Genomic DNA, 15,351 nt, shown 5'->3' with positions numbered 1-15,351 from the left:
GTCTCTGGGCGACGCCATATTAGATGCCATGTTTCCTTCTACGGGAGCCCATGAGGGCAAAATGCATTTACTGATTTGTAATAAACGGTTACAAAACTTTTAACATTCTTGAATATTGTTTTACACATTTATCTCTTCACATGTTGCCAGTGATGAAAGGGAGTCTGATGTGCTTGTTATTTTGCTAAAGTTTGAACTCCCCGGGGCTTTTTCACCCTAATGGGCATCCATTGATAAGGTCTTTCTCCAACACAAAAATACAGCTTGCTTGCAATGATTTAGGTATCTACTGCCCCCTATCGCCAGGAACAATACACACTGTCACTTTAACACTCCTTCGTAAAGTATTTAAAATTCTGATGAACGCAATTTTATTTTAAGAATTTTTGTTTAAAACGGTCAAATTTAAGGACATTTTGAATGCGTTTATATTCATTTATCCATTTTCCTCCTCGTATCCGAGTCGGGTCACATGTTCCTATTGAATTGTTGAAATGTTGTTATTCCACTATACAATGGTTAAATGTGTTACAGTAATTATGTTAAATAATTATGAACTCATCTCTAAAATCATAACATTCTGATTCCCCCTCACTCCCATCATAAACAAGCAGCTCCACAAGTAGTCCAAGCAGGTTAAAGACGTTCATAGAGACCCATACAAACATTTACAATAACATGACACGATTATCAGAGTTGTTTTTTAAAGCAGAAATTCTATGTGGTCTTTGCACAGCCCTGTGAGGGTGAGATGCACACGCATTGATGGAGATGTTTTGCTCTCACACTTCTCCGTCAGCTGGGGATTGTTGCAAAACTGTTCCCCGCCAGGACAACAGAGGGCGTAGCGCTATTCTGAGCTATCCTGCCACCATTACAGTCACATATCTGGTCCATGATAGTGTATGTACTATTGTGTTTACATTGTTTTAATATTTTTCAGAAACTTTTAACATGAATAAATTTGTCCCTTGTTCCCCTCCACCTCTTCATGGGATCGGCACCTCTAAACACACATTTCTGTTCTTTTCTGTCCACAAATAAAATGCTTGCTGCAAATCTTTGTACTCCTTCAGTCACGGGTGAATAAATGTTCATATTCTCAGAGTTTTTTACGAAATACACTCTTCAATCAGTTCTGCATCTGCCGCTAAATATCATAATTTTTGAAGTAGCTTTTGTATGGTTATAGTTTTTACATAGTAGCATTTATATGGTTGTAGTTTTTATATAGTAGCTTTAAGATGGTCATAGTTATTGTATAGTAGCTTTTACATGTTGTAGTTTTTACAAAGTAGCTTTTATATGGTTGTAGTTTTTATATAGTAGCTTTTATATGGTCATAGTTTTTGTATAATAGCTTTCATATGGTTGTAGTTTTTACATAGTAGCTTTTATATGGTCATAGTTTTTATATAGTAGCTTTTATATGGTCATAGTTTTTACATAGTAGCTTTTATATGGTTATAGGTTTTATATAGTAGCTTTTATATGGTTATAGGTTTTATATAGTAGCTTTTATATGGTCATAGTTCTTGCATAGTATCTTTTATATGGCCATAGTTTTTATGTAGTAGGTATTATATGGTTATAGTTTTTATGTAGTAGCTTTTATGTGGTCATAGTTTTTACATAGTAGCTTTTATATGGTTATAGGTTTTATATAGTAGCTTTTATATGGTTATAGGTTTTATATAGTAGCTTTTATATGGTTATAGGTTTTATATAGTAGCTTTTATATGGTCATAGTTCTTGCATAGTATCTTTTATATGGCCATAGTTTTTATGTAGTAGGTATTATATGGTTATAGTTCTTACATAGTAGCTTTTATGTGGTCATAGTTTTTATATAGTAGCTTGTTAATAGTTTTTACATAGTAGCTTTTATATAGCCATAGTTTTTATATAGTAGCTTTTATATAGTCATAGTTTTTACATAGTAGTTTTGTATGGTTATAGTTTTTACTATAGCCTCTCCAGTAGCAGGTGATGGTCAACAGTGTCAAAGGCTGCAGTCAGGTCCAGCAGGACCAGAACAGTCCCCTACATCACTCTGAGTCAGAAGGTCATTAGAGACCCTAAGAAGAGCTGTTTCAGTAGAATGAGCTCTAGGAAAACCTGACTGGAAGCTATCATAGATGTTATGTTCATCAAGAGCAGCTGTGAGTTGTTTAGCCACAACCTTTTCCAAGATTTTGGAGATGAACGGAAGTTTAGAGATGGGTCTGAAGCTGCTATGGAGAGAGGGGTCAAGACTCCGTTTTTTTAAGAAGCGGGTGGATTACAGCGTTCTTAAAGTAAGCAGGGACCTGACCAGAAACCAGAGAAGTATTCATTATAGAGAGCACGCTGGGACCGATGGACTGAAAAGCACTTTTAAACAAAGATGAGGGTAAGATGTCGAGGGGGCATGCAGAGGTCTTCATAGAGTTAACTAGTTTGGTTAACTTAGGCAAAGAAACCTTTGTTTAGTCATATTGGTTTTCTTCTATGTAGCACTGGAAGACTTGCACCTTAATTTCATTGTAGAATGTCTCATTGCTACAATGACAATACATTTTCTGATTCTGGGAAAAACTTCACAACGTGCAGTTGGAACCAGATCTTTAACAGTTGGTTGAAGTGGTGAGACAGGATGTCTCATGGCTCTCCTGGTTCTGTAACTCTGAAGACTCATGATAGAAGAAGTATTTGATTCACATCTTGTGTTGACCTGAGAGGTGGGGCTGGTCCACTCTTTGTTTCCTCAGTGAAACCTAAATAAACCATCTCCTTATCCAAGCGGCTGGTGCACAATACTGCTGAGTAAAAACGACGACTGCTTTAGTGGGTCACTGCACCTCTTCACACAGACTTGCTCTCTTTTTAAAAAGAAAATCCTAAAACCCTTTCAAAGACCTGAGCAGCTGCTGGAACTCTTGTCCACCTTTGCTAAAGTCCCACTCCCACATCTAACTCACTCCTCAAATCACCTCATTTTCACAGTCTGGATGAACTGGACCCACTGAACCGTGCATCTTGCTGGGGTCAGACACGGGACAGCCGCTGAACCAGAACACCACTTTTTGTTCACAGATTGTTCATTTTGCAACAAGAACAATTGCACACACACACACACACACACACACACACACACACACACACACACACACACACACACACACACACACACACACACACACACACACACACACACACACACACACACACACACACACACACACACACACACACACACACACACACACACAGAGCTCTGGTCTATGACCTTAGGAAGGGCATTCCAGCGTCTCTTCTGTACATGTGTGTGTGTTTAAGGAGCCTATCAGAGAAAGTGGGCAGAACCGTTCCCTAATCATGTCCAATCTTAAATAAGTAGCATGATATTTTTGCTGCTTGGCAGATGTGTGTGCCCTTTACTCTAAAGTCAGCCCACTCCTTAAAAGCAGACATACTTTCCTGAGGTGGGTCTTTCTACAGGATTTATAACGACCTGGCTGCCATTACAGTTAAAAGCTGCTATTTAAACCCGCTGTTTTCTGCATTCAACAGGTTTCCTACCATTGTTACTGCTGACCCTCGGACAAGCGGGCATAAGGAATTAATTCATACAGGAACTTGGAATGTCTGCTCATTAGGACTCCAGTCAGCCAGGGGAAATGAAGAAGTGGAGTTCACGCAGGGAGAGGAAGCTGACGAGAGTGGGACGTCTGTAACGTTGTCTCTGTGCCAACTGCTCCAGCTGTTTGGATTCTGGCGTCGGTGCAGCACTGGACTTCCCCTAAGTGAAAGACAAAAGCCTTTCCACAGCGTGACTCATTCAGAGCACAGAGAAACTGAAATTTATACCACTCAGCACTAAATCATATAGGAGAGAAATCAAAGAGACAGCTTTTGAGGAGCTGGCATGAAACTGGACGCCAGAGCTGTGGGAGATACTTCTGTTTCATTTGGACCTATGTTTTTAAAAGCTGATTATTCAACTGGAGGATTACAGGGAAGTTATACTTGAGCCAACATGAACAAAGCAGAACTATTCAGAGTATCTGGCAAAGCTGGGACATGAGACCACTCTTAAAACACCTTCCAGGTCCTGCGAACCAGTACAAGGATTCTAGCTCTTCCCACGCACCTAAAACAGCATGTCATCCTTTAAATCTACACAGTAGTTGGTCATGTTTGGGTTTTATCTGCCTTTGATGATGCCTGCATGATAAAAATCAGTTCAGCACATTTTAGGGACTGCACATGAACCGCAGAGGTTTATACTGCTAGATAAAAAGGTTTGAAGCTGCAAAACAAGCTAGACTAACATGTTTTCATGTCTCTCAACAACGTTCTAACGTAGTAAAAACATTAATAAAGGGGTTGTCTAAGAACTTCAGCCAGCAACAGGACTCGTTCCAAAACCAACGATCGGACCAATCAGTTGTCGGACGACCCAAACCCCTGCACTTCTGCATTTACCTGGGTCCTCCATTCATTATGCACTTGCACATTTAGCAACAGACCACCACTGGTGTGAGAGGTTTTCCGATATCAGAGAGGGAGAAACAGCCGGCTGCTACCACTTCAACTTTAAGACAAACTACCAGAGTACCAAAAAGAAAAACACCAGTTGAAGTCAAGGACCTAGTAAGGCAGCAACCGGTGTTAAGCACTATCTGGTTTACTGTGGCAGTGTGGGTTCCTGTATCAGGGTGACATGACCCACGGATAAAAGCCGACGTGAGGGGTGAGCATTCCGCGACCATGTAGCTAGCTTGTTTTGCAGATTTGCTACTCCACAATTAAAGAGTCACTTGGATGTTTGCGTTTGTCCAAAAGATTTAAATGATCACTTATTCAATGAACAGTACCTGAATAGCCTCTGTTCAACAGAACACATATTATATTTCTAAGGACTGATGAGCTAAAGGCTAGTCCAATCAGAGCCAAAGGAAAATGAACATGTTATAAACCCTTAAAAAAATGCCAAAGCTTTCATTGTAATTTGTGTGAAACAAGTCACCAGTAGTAGCTTGCAGAAATTTTCAGAAAGTTGGTGGCAGACACGTGCAATATGACCCATATCTCATCCAAACAGAAGTAATTTCTCATCGTCGTCGTCTTCCTCTGCTTATCCGGGTCGCGGGGGCAGCATCCCAACTAGGGAGCTCCAGACCGTCCTCTCCCCGGCCTTCTCCACCAGCTCCTCCAGCAGGACCCCAAGGCGTTCCCAGACCAGAGATTGCGTCAATAAAAAATAAATGCTGATAGTACAATGTACTTGTTTTCAAAGTTTTTTCTTTTCATTTTCAACATATTAATAAAAACAAATTATAAGAAAAAGCTGAAAATGCTCTGGATGACTAACAGCACAGCCATTCAAGACTCTACACACCACTGCACTTCCCCTTCACACTCGCCTGACAATTGCTGTTAAACATCCTCTACATTCCTCACACCGCTAAAGCTGCAGGACTGCAAAGGGCATCTGCATCTGCATGTGTGTGTGTGTGTGTGTGTGTGTGTGTGTGTGTGTGTGTGTGTGTGTGTGTGTGTGTGTGTGTGTGTGTGTGTGTGTGTGTGTGTGTCTGAGCACCTGTGCTAACATGTCCAACCAACTGTGATCTGGAGAATAAAGTCACCTCAGAAGGGCACACGTAGGCATCTTTTGTCTTCCTCCCTCTATAACCAGCGACTCCCTTCATGCTGAGTTTTCTGTCTTTGCTTTAAAAATGCACGCATGAACAACTTTGCTGTGGTGGAAAAGCCACAAACTTTAGATTCAGCATCAGTTCTGTTTCATAATGTCAGCGCCTGCATCCGAACAACAAAAACATGTTTCAACCCACAAAAGCCTTCAGCTGATGAGGATGTTTCACCACCGAGCTGCTGCTGCCAGTCAGTTGCATTCTCACCAAATCAACAACATTCCACTCCTTCAGCATGTTTCACACCAGTCTGAAGGCCTGGAGTAAACATCTTCACCTGATTTCTTCACAATCCCTGCGCTTGTTCATGTTCACGTTGCTGTAAATTCCTGACAACTACATCAGAAAGCTGCTGACGGAGGTAAAACATTTCCAACAACTCACCCTCAACAGCAACAGGTGACAGCCCCACCATTCTGCAGCCAAACCGGCTCCTTCATCCACTAAATGCTGCAGGGGAATGTTCCACCGCCAAAGCCCCGCAGCTCTCTGAAGCCTTTGTGGAGGAGGTTGGCTGAAGTCACACTCCCTTTACCTCTCCCTTCCTCCATCTGATCTGTTATCTCCCTCCACCTCCCTCGGACTACACTCCTCTTTTTCCTTTTGGGGGGTAGGGAGGTGTGTGTGTGTGTGTGTGTGTGTGTGTGTGTGTGTGTGTGTGTGTGTGTGTGTGTGTGTGTGTGTGTGTGTGTGTGTGTGTGTGTGTGTGTGTGCGTGCGTGTGTGTATGCGTGTGTGTGTGTGTGCATGCTAGATCTCTCTTCACTGTAATCCTAGGGATTGTAGAGCACCTGGGGAAGGCTTGCTGTGTAAACACACATGCCAGCTAATAGCCACCCCCCCCACCCCCCCCACCCCGCACATTCTTTCCTTGTGAATGATTAACTCATATCTGTGTCAAGCATCCACAAAACCACCGACTAACCCACAGACAGCATGACCCTGCGCCACCGCTCTGCGCTGGAGGAACTTCAACACTGCTACTTACAGACATGACTGTATAATTTTCAGTGAAACTGAAAATCTGTATCTCGACTGTGTTGGTTTATAAATACAAAGTAGAAGATAATAGGGTTTAGCAAAGGCTGTGGGTTGGAGATGGAGGCAAGTTGAGACCTTCAACAGTTCCACGTGGATGACTTGTTGCCTGGGGCAAACTCAAGTGCCCCAACATGATGCAGCATGCTGTCGTTAACCTCACAGGCACCAGAAATGCACAAAGCTAGTCTTCTACACCTCACACAGTCTGAAACACAAAATACTGAATAACATTCAACACAAAACATTTCCTTAGAAAGACAAGAATCAGATGGGCAGAAGGTGAAAACAGAAAGCAAGTAGTGGTAAAAGTAAATGTTTGACTGAATCTGGGCATTGTGCCTAAAAATAGTCATTAGAGCAAGTTCGCTTATATCCCCCTCTAACCCTGCTATAGACCGATTTCATGAGCGATGTGTGGAGGTTGCCATTGCATTGCTGCGGTGACACGTGTCAGTGACTCATTCATTATGCTGTCAGTGTAAAATGACCATCTACTGACACCATCATGAATATCTGGATTGCTTATGTTAGACAATGTTCTCCAGTAACTGTTGAAAGTAGAATTAACTAATTAATTAACTAATTAATTAATTAACTAATTAATTGAGTGATTAAAATGAAATAAATAATTAAATGAGAGATAACAGACTGCACCGTTAAACACTGTTCATATAGCTATGTGTGCATACAAGGGCGTCAGTTTGTTTTCAGAATTGCTGGGGACAATAACCATACACTTGAGTGCGGTTTAAAAATTGCTGGGGACAATAAAGTAGGCTAGCACAGGGGTCGGCGGCTCTGGAGCCGCATGCGGCTCTTCCATCCATCTGATGCGGCTCTCTGTGCTTGTAAAATAATGAATGGATATTTAAATAAAAAGCTTTATATTTTACTGCATTAATTTTACATCTGTATGCCAATTCTAAATGTAAAGATTGTCTGCGTAAACCTGAACAGGTTCAACCCGGTCTTACTGTGAGACCGGCTTGACGCGTCACGCTTGTGCGTAATCAGAGGCGCTTCCTGAGCTGGAGGATGTCAGATTCTGGGCTTCTCCTCAGACCGGTTCCTGGATGCAGGCCCGGAGTGGCTAATCGGGAGGGTCTGGAGAATTCCCGGTGGGCCGCGCGATGTTTGGGCCGCATGGGCCGGTGCTCTCGTTTTTGTTTTTTATCATTTTATTTTTATTTTTTGGTGCCGGTGTTCAGTCATGGCACTGAGGCCGCCGGGCTGATCTCATACGCTCCTCCCGGCTGTCTCTACCTGCAGGCTGCAGCTCGTTTTTTTCTTTTTGCCCAATATGCGCCTGTGCGCACCACGTGACCTCGCAGTTGACGGAAAGATGGAAAGTAGAAAGAGCAAGGGTGGCGCGGAGAAGGCAAGAATTAAAAAGAGGAAAGCGCTGGAAACAGATGCAGCTAAATGTGCAAAAATGAGCACCTTTTTTTCTCAAACAAGCTCGCGGTCTTTAACTTCAAATGAAGATAAAACGGGTAAGGCAAGTCAAGATGTTAAACTTTACCGGCTGCAAATCACCATTCAAGTTAATTAAGCATCAATAATGAATTATATGGCGTCATGACATAACGTTATGTAATATAGTCAACAGTATGATGTGACTGATGCCACCAAACTGTCTTGTAGCCCACAAGATCCAGTAGGCCTAATAAGCACCAGGCAGAAACCCACCATTCCAGAGTGGACATGTACAGGTAGGATTACTTATTGAGTCAGTGAACTGAATATTATTAAAATTTATATGATGAAAACTATCCTGGCTCTATATGAAAGTGTCCTAAAATGCTAGATGATTCAGCATTGATCAGAAAGCGTGTAAAAAGGAAAATGAATGCTGAATTGTGACAATTTTCACACAATGTAGTGTCAGAAGAAGAGCCAGGAGCCAGCAGTGAGGGTATTGCTCCTGTTGGGATAGAAGGTGAGCCAACTCATGTGCAAACAAGCAAACATTAGTTTCATTATAATAATTTTAATGTCCAAATAATAGTAGTGACCTGTTGTATTTTTATTAGTAAATGCACAAAGCCCACAACAGATAGTTATTAGAATGAAAGTAAAATGAAATAAGCCTGCATATTTTGCCATAGAAAATATTTTTAATTGGTTACAAAAAATGTGTTTTCCATATCAAATGTGCTAAAGCTTTACAGATGATTATTTTAATTGTGTGCAGGTGAGTATAGGGAAACTGGAAAAAGTGTGAAAGGGAGTGCTGAGTCATTTCATTTTAAAGGTTTGAAAATCTCAGAACAGCTGTTTGAACAGAAGGTAGATTGTTATATTGTTAGAGAATGTGTTGTAAAGAACAATGTTGGAGATGTGCACTGATGTTCAAATAAACCTACATTGTAAAGCAACTCTTTCTTGCACTGAATTACAAGGCTTTACCGAGTAGTGTGCTTTTGTAGACTATACATATAAAGTTCTAACATGATTTTAATAATAATTCATTAAGTGGGCCGGTCTGGGGTCTGAAACTCCAGGGCTGAAAATGTGTCCCACTCCGGCCCTGCCTGGATGCGTCACCACATTGGAGACAGGAACAAGCACTATTCAGCCAAAGTTTCATAATCAGGTATGGCAGTGTGTGTCCTGTCACAGTGTCCTGATAGATCATGTGCCCTGGCTACATGGCCAAGGGGATGTCCCTTTGGCTGACAGGTTAGAGCGTATGACTCTCACCTGGGAGTCTGGGGATCGAATCCCTCCCGGGCCTTCGTTTTTCCACCTTGCCACATATTGACGGATAAACTCAAGGATGTTGGTTGTTTTGAAAGAATTACCCCGACGCACACTGATGCGCATGGATGAGCTGACATTTTAATCGTTACACACATCGCAGAGGTAACTTGATTCCCATCAGAACATCAGAGCTTTATACTGGACACTGTGTTCAGCGCGGCTTGGAGCGCCCACGGTGGACAGTGAGCTGAAGATCTGAGGGGTTCGCAGCGCAGTGCAGAACCACGGTGCATGCGATAAGATTTCCTCCCACTGAAGCGGTCTGGAAACCCGGTCTCTCTGAGGGATGTGCCACTTGGAAAAATGTTCTTTTTATGAAATTATGAAACTTTGGCTGAACAGCGCTTGTTCCCGTCTCTAATATGGAGACGTATGACGCATCCAGTCTGAGGCAGAATAGCTCTTCAGCTCAGAAAGCACCTGTAGAGACATTTGATCACGCACAAAGTTTATGTGGAGCAGAAGCGGTCGGGCCACGGCAGGTGAAACGTTCCTAGCCTACATGAAGTGTAACATTAATATGTTACTGGACACGCTGGTCTGGTAGGTTAGACCAGTGTTTGAAGTGGAAAACACACACACACACACACACACACACACACACACACACACACACACACACACACACACACACACCAATTAAAATAATGCTGATAGCATGGACTAGAAGACAGGTGATGGTTTACGTATTTAAATGATGATCAGGCTGCTGTAAAATGTAATCTCCATCCACATCCAGACACAATTATCCTCTATTCTTTCTCTATTTGCTCTGCTCTTGTCTGGGCTGACGTAGCTGACGGTGCGCGTGGCGCGCCTAACTAGCGGCTGATGCACATTTTACGCATTTGGAGAGGTGGGCTGGATGCTTTGCTTTTACTGGAAGATGGTCCACTTAACGCACGGGTGTAGACTAAATATTAATGACAAATGAATGAAAATTAAATTGGGAGTTTTTACTTCATATTTTATAAATAAAAATGACGGGGGAAAACGTTTACGACGTATTTTTAAACTAAATTTCCAAGCGCGACCTGCCTGCTTCACTTAAGTCACTGCTTATTAAGGTCCGTCCAAAATTACCGTGGCCCAAAACTCTGCAAATTGTTGTTCTTCACTTTATCAAACTCAGACTTTGTACAGCTAATGTCAAGATGTAAAATTATGAATTCAGTCGAGCTCTTCCGTCCCTCCCACTCCTGCTCTCCTGGAAACCCGACATCGGCTGTCAGAAGCGGAGGTGAAGAAAGAGATGAGGCAAACAGAGTGAGTGTGACGTAAAGAAACCAGACTGGTGTGGAGGTGAGCAAAACAGCTGGAAAAGTGTGGGTGTTGAATCCCGCACGGGTGCGACGCCCATGCGAGCGACCGGTACTGGCAGCTGTCACCTGTTGTGAGCAGCTCTCTGCTGTGTGAGGGTAGGCCCCGCCCACAACGCTGCAGCTGCTGCAGTGTTTTCTTTACTGTGGGAAATGGGTAATAATGGCTCTTTGATGGGAACAGGTTGCCGACCCCTGGTATAAGATCTGAGCTGGTAAAACAAAAATCCTCATCAGCAGGCTTTTTTAAAGTGGGGGAGACACAGCTGCTAATCACAAATTTTGCCGGGGACATGTCCCCGGCGTCCCCGGTTAAAATGACGCCTATGTGTGCATAAGTTAGAAGCTAACAGTGACATTTAATTATTATGGACACTGGACAGTCTGTGACATAAAAACCACAACACTAGTTTGTGTTTGGGTTTAGATTGTCAATAATTATTTATTGAAGGGCTGGCCAGAAATATTGGGTCAATTTACTTGAGCTCACGATGGGTGGGGCAAATTTTATGACAGTACACGTGCCCCCAGCCTGCCTAGACATGTTCACACACAAAGCAACTTCTACTTCTTGCAGCTTATTTTTCAAAAGCCGGCTTCGCACACAGCACCTACGGCTATCAGACTGGAAACTGTCGCCGCAAAAATGGTGGCTTGACTTCCAGCTATTTCGCTATTAGCGAATCTACAGAACAAGCTAGGTGTTGAACTCACCCCTTCCCTCAAGTATCTTCCCTCTGCCGCAATCTGAAACTAGAGATGCTGGAGGAAACAAGATGATGCAATGCAGTGATGCAATTTCATACATGTGACCTAACGGCTTATCTACTCCCAGCATCGTTCCAGAAGTGCAGCAGTGTGGTTCATGGCTTTAATCCTGGTGGTGGAGAGGAACAACATCATATATGACATCAAACAGCGATATCAAACATGATTTACTTCTTTGTGGTTTAATGGTGGATTGAATTAAAAAACATCATCTTTAAAGTCTCGAGGGATCGTGTGATTTCACGAGTCAAGCGAGGAGCACGGCAGAGGAGCTGCTTTGCTGCTGAGACCCTCCCGGTGTGCACTTCAGTGCAGTGATTGTCGCCAGTAAACCGTTCCGCGCCACTTCTGCCTCCAGTGTGCAGTAGTAGGTGTAAGCCCATAACAGCATATCTACAACGATAACTCTGGATAACCTAGCCTTTTAGATGGAGGCAGGGCAAGGGAGAGCCGTCTTTACTGACTGTATTCCCCGCTGGACACACCACCTCTACTCTATTCAGTTCTTTGAGTCTTGTATTATGTCCGCATGTTTTTAAACGTGGAAACCTGAATTAGGAAACACACACAAATCTGGCTACAGGATGTCATTCTGACATCATGCACTTCTAAGAACTGATATTTAAATTAGATTTATTTTTGCAGAGCTCATATGAATTTAAAAATGAGCTACAAAGGAAAAGAAGAGTTAAAGTAAAAATAAATACAAAAAAAATGTAGAAGTACCACAAGAACTAATAGTGCTACTCATTATTGCACATTAGTGATGTCTAAAACTGTTGCCCATTGGTGCAATGTGGTTTCATATCTGGACTTGTGATTTGTGTGTTTTTAATATGTTGAATGAATGTTTTTTGTGCCAAGACAACAAGAACCCTGACACCAACAAGTTCTTCTGGGTCTTTTTGCAGCATTGCGGTGAAATCACCTTCCCTAGTCTCTTTAAGGCTTCATTTTCTAAAGGAGCATGCTTAGGTCACTGAAACAATGTTGCAAATGACATTTTTTGAGTGATACAAAAGCCAGAACTTCCCTGAGGCATATAAAGTTTCTGAACGTTTTCAAAACCCGCCCTAACTGTGACAAATGCTGCAGGCACACCCTGCAAGGCTCAGTTCTGAAACCACTCCTTACTGTAGCTAGACGTGAACTCTGACCTCCCAAGGGAAGCTGTGACACCACGCAGATCTTTAGGAACACCGAAGAACTGTTGTGATGTAAATCCTTTTTACATAACATTTACCTCCCGATGCGCAAGGGCTCCTAACACGTCGGGAACAAACGCTTGGTCACACCGAGTCGCTGAGGGTGTGAGAATGTGTTGCTACTTCTGTTATTAATGACAGTGAAATTGGTTCAGTGTGTTATAGAACAAGAAAATGAGTGTGTCTTTTGTGTGCCAGTTCCTCTCTACACATGTAGTTGTTATCATGTGAACTTGTCAGCAACGCTGTACAGACGCAGCCGGTGTAAATGGCAGTCTGTCCGGAAGCTGCATGGACTTTGGTCCGGATCAGTTCCTCTCTTTTTCTCTGATTTCAAAACAGGGACAGGTGAGCTAATGGGAAACAGATGTGCATGATAATGACTGGGGAAACCAAACACACCACAAGACAGAAGCAGATCAGGACAAGCAGCACATGACCCTCTCTGTATTTTAACTAAGAAAAGCACTGGAAGGCTAAACCTGAGAGTTGGGCATGACTGAGGCTGTTTCTCAATGCCAAGGAACCTCACCTTGATGTCTTGGCCCCACCCCGGTTGCCTGGGAGATATGTCATCAGGAGCCGCAAAGACATGTTCCAATGTTCTTTTTTTTTTTTTTTTTTTTTTTTTACCGTGTCCTGTCTGGCTGTGAAGCAAGCAGAATTGATGTCTGAATGCTGGTAACAAGCCTTACAGATTTATTCTCAGGTGGAGCATCAAAGCGTTTGCTTTTAATGTCACGCCTGATACTTAAAACTTTATTGTTATTGTTGTTGAATGCTTTGTAATTCCGACCAGACACGGAGACAGAGGTGAAAGAGAAAGGAAAAGAAAAGGTGGGGAGAGAGGGGTTCCACAAAAATAAACAAAAATGAACAAGAGTCTGCTTCTAGACCTGCAGAAAAAGAGATTAAAAAAAAAACAAAGGGACACAACAACAATACAACAAGATCTACCTATCACTGCGTCAACTTGATGAAAATAAGAATTATATATATATAATCAACATTGCTTAACTGAAGAATCACAATAATAAATCACAACGCATTAAGTGCCCACCATAGTCTTAAGACCTGTGTTTAACGTGCCCAAGCCCATACTTTTGAGAGCACCATGTGAGCACCTGTGTGTGTACACGCGCTTGTTTATTTAAGGTTTCTCTATAGGAGCGCCCAACAGAGAGTGTGAGGGACCACAGATCCGCCCCCCAAAGATGCGCAGGAGACGGGGGGAGCTCCAAGTCCCAGAGATCCAGGCGCTGCCCAGAACGCAGGAACCCCAAGGAGACTGCAACCAGGAAGGCCCCCGCCCCCCTCGAGAGGCACAGAGGATCGCCCCGGGGGGCCACAACCAGCAGCCGGCAGAGTCCCGGGAGACATCAGCGGCAAGCCCACAGGCCCGCCCGCAGCCTCCCACCCCCTAGCCGGCCGAGCCCGGGACCCAGCGACCCGGGACCCAGGGGCGACCACCCCCGCCGGGGACCCAGCAGAGCCCCAGGGACCCAGACCCCACCAGGCAGCCACCGGGATCTAACAGGCATATGCCAAAATCTTAAACCCCCAGACCCGGTTGCCACGAACACTCAGGCAGCCCAAGGCACAAGCCCCCACACCAGGTGTAGCAGGGGGAGGGGGGACAGAGATCTATATCATCAAGAGAAGTTCCAGGAGAGGGGAGGACCCAAAGGCCCCACCTGACATATACAGTCATACACAAACACAGTCACACGCTCCCTCCCTCATGCTCACACATGCACATACAACCCAAGACTTACAAAAATGCACGCCGGACACCCACTCATGCTCCCCATACACACCCTATTCACTCTGGTCCCGGTACTGCTGCACATTGGGTACAACCATCACCGGTAACCAGAGTTCGACCCTTTCTGCTGGGGTGCTGATGAGCAGGCGCCCCCGCCCAACGCTGAGCACAGCAACCCACCACCCCAGACCCCAACCAGACGGCCAGATCTCCCTCCTAGCCTCCAGCCCCAGGAAGCCTAGCAACAACAGAGGTGGCTAAGACCCCTAGTCTCCCTCCGCCTGCTCCAATATAGTGTTGTGTGATCATGAGGTGTATTCCATGGCTGTGGCGAGTGGGCAGTGCAGGCATCGTCCAGCATATGCCAGCTGATGCCACTGCACCACCCCACTTACCCCCTCAGCCATCAGTGTCTAAGTGCGGTTTAAAATTGGAAGTGGGCACCGGCACTCTGGAGGAGGCTGAAATATCCCCCTGCCAAATGCCGTTGAATGTGCTCACTCCCAAGGCCCTAAGTGTCTGTTTGTGTGGAATGTCGTCAGTGGAAGTGTATAAGGTGCAAATAAAATTGGGGGGCAGGTTTCCTCAGGAATGCGGAAATGGGGTCCATACCCGCACTCCCTGACTTGCCTACCCCCCAAGGTCCTATGTGTATGTTTGTGTGATGATGTGAGGGAGCAGGAGGAGAGAAATATGCGGGGATGGGGAGGAATGGCTGGTTGGGCTTAGCCCTCCAGGGAGCCAGCTCCCCTACTGGCCCCAATAGGCACCTCTGTAGTCAAACTGCCACCCAGG

At 44.0% G+C, this 15,351-nt stretch overlaps 1 protein-coding gene across 2 annotated transcripts in view; it reads right to left on the bottom strand.

Moving 5' to 3' along the window:
- The window catches only part of afap1l1a (actin filament associated protein 1-like 1a), a 64,901-nt gene that overhangs the window by 27,262 nt on the left and 22,288 nt on the right, over window positions 1–15,351 (bottom strand). The window contains exon 1 of one of the 2 annotated variants that reach the window (XM_070546042.1): window positions 6,081–6,370. The exons of the other annotated variant lie outside the window; for it this stretch is intronic. Within the exon in view, the coding sequence (XP_070402143.1) occupies window positions 6,081–6,111 (31 nt within the window). The 5' untranslated portion in view covers window positions 6,112–6,370. Of the gene's footprint in view, window positions 1–6,080; window positions 6,371–15,351 lie in introns of those variants that run through there. 2 annotated transcript variants of the gene reach the window in all.

Source organism: Nothobranchius furzeri, chromosome 2 (assembly GCF_043380555.1).
Source record: "Nothobranchius furzeri strain GRZ-AD chromosome 2, NfurGRZ-RIMD1, whole genome shotgun sequence".
Lineage (NCBI taxonomy): Eukaryota > Metazoa > Chordata > Actinopteri > Cyprinodontiformes > Nothobranchiidae > Nothobranchius > Nothobranchius furzeri.
The sequence above is the reverse complement of the archived record's forward strand: the minus strand, read 5'-3'. Positions and strand labels throughout refer to the sequence as shown.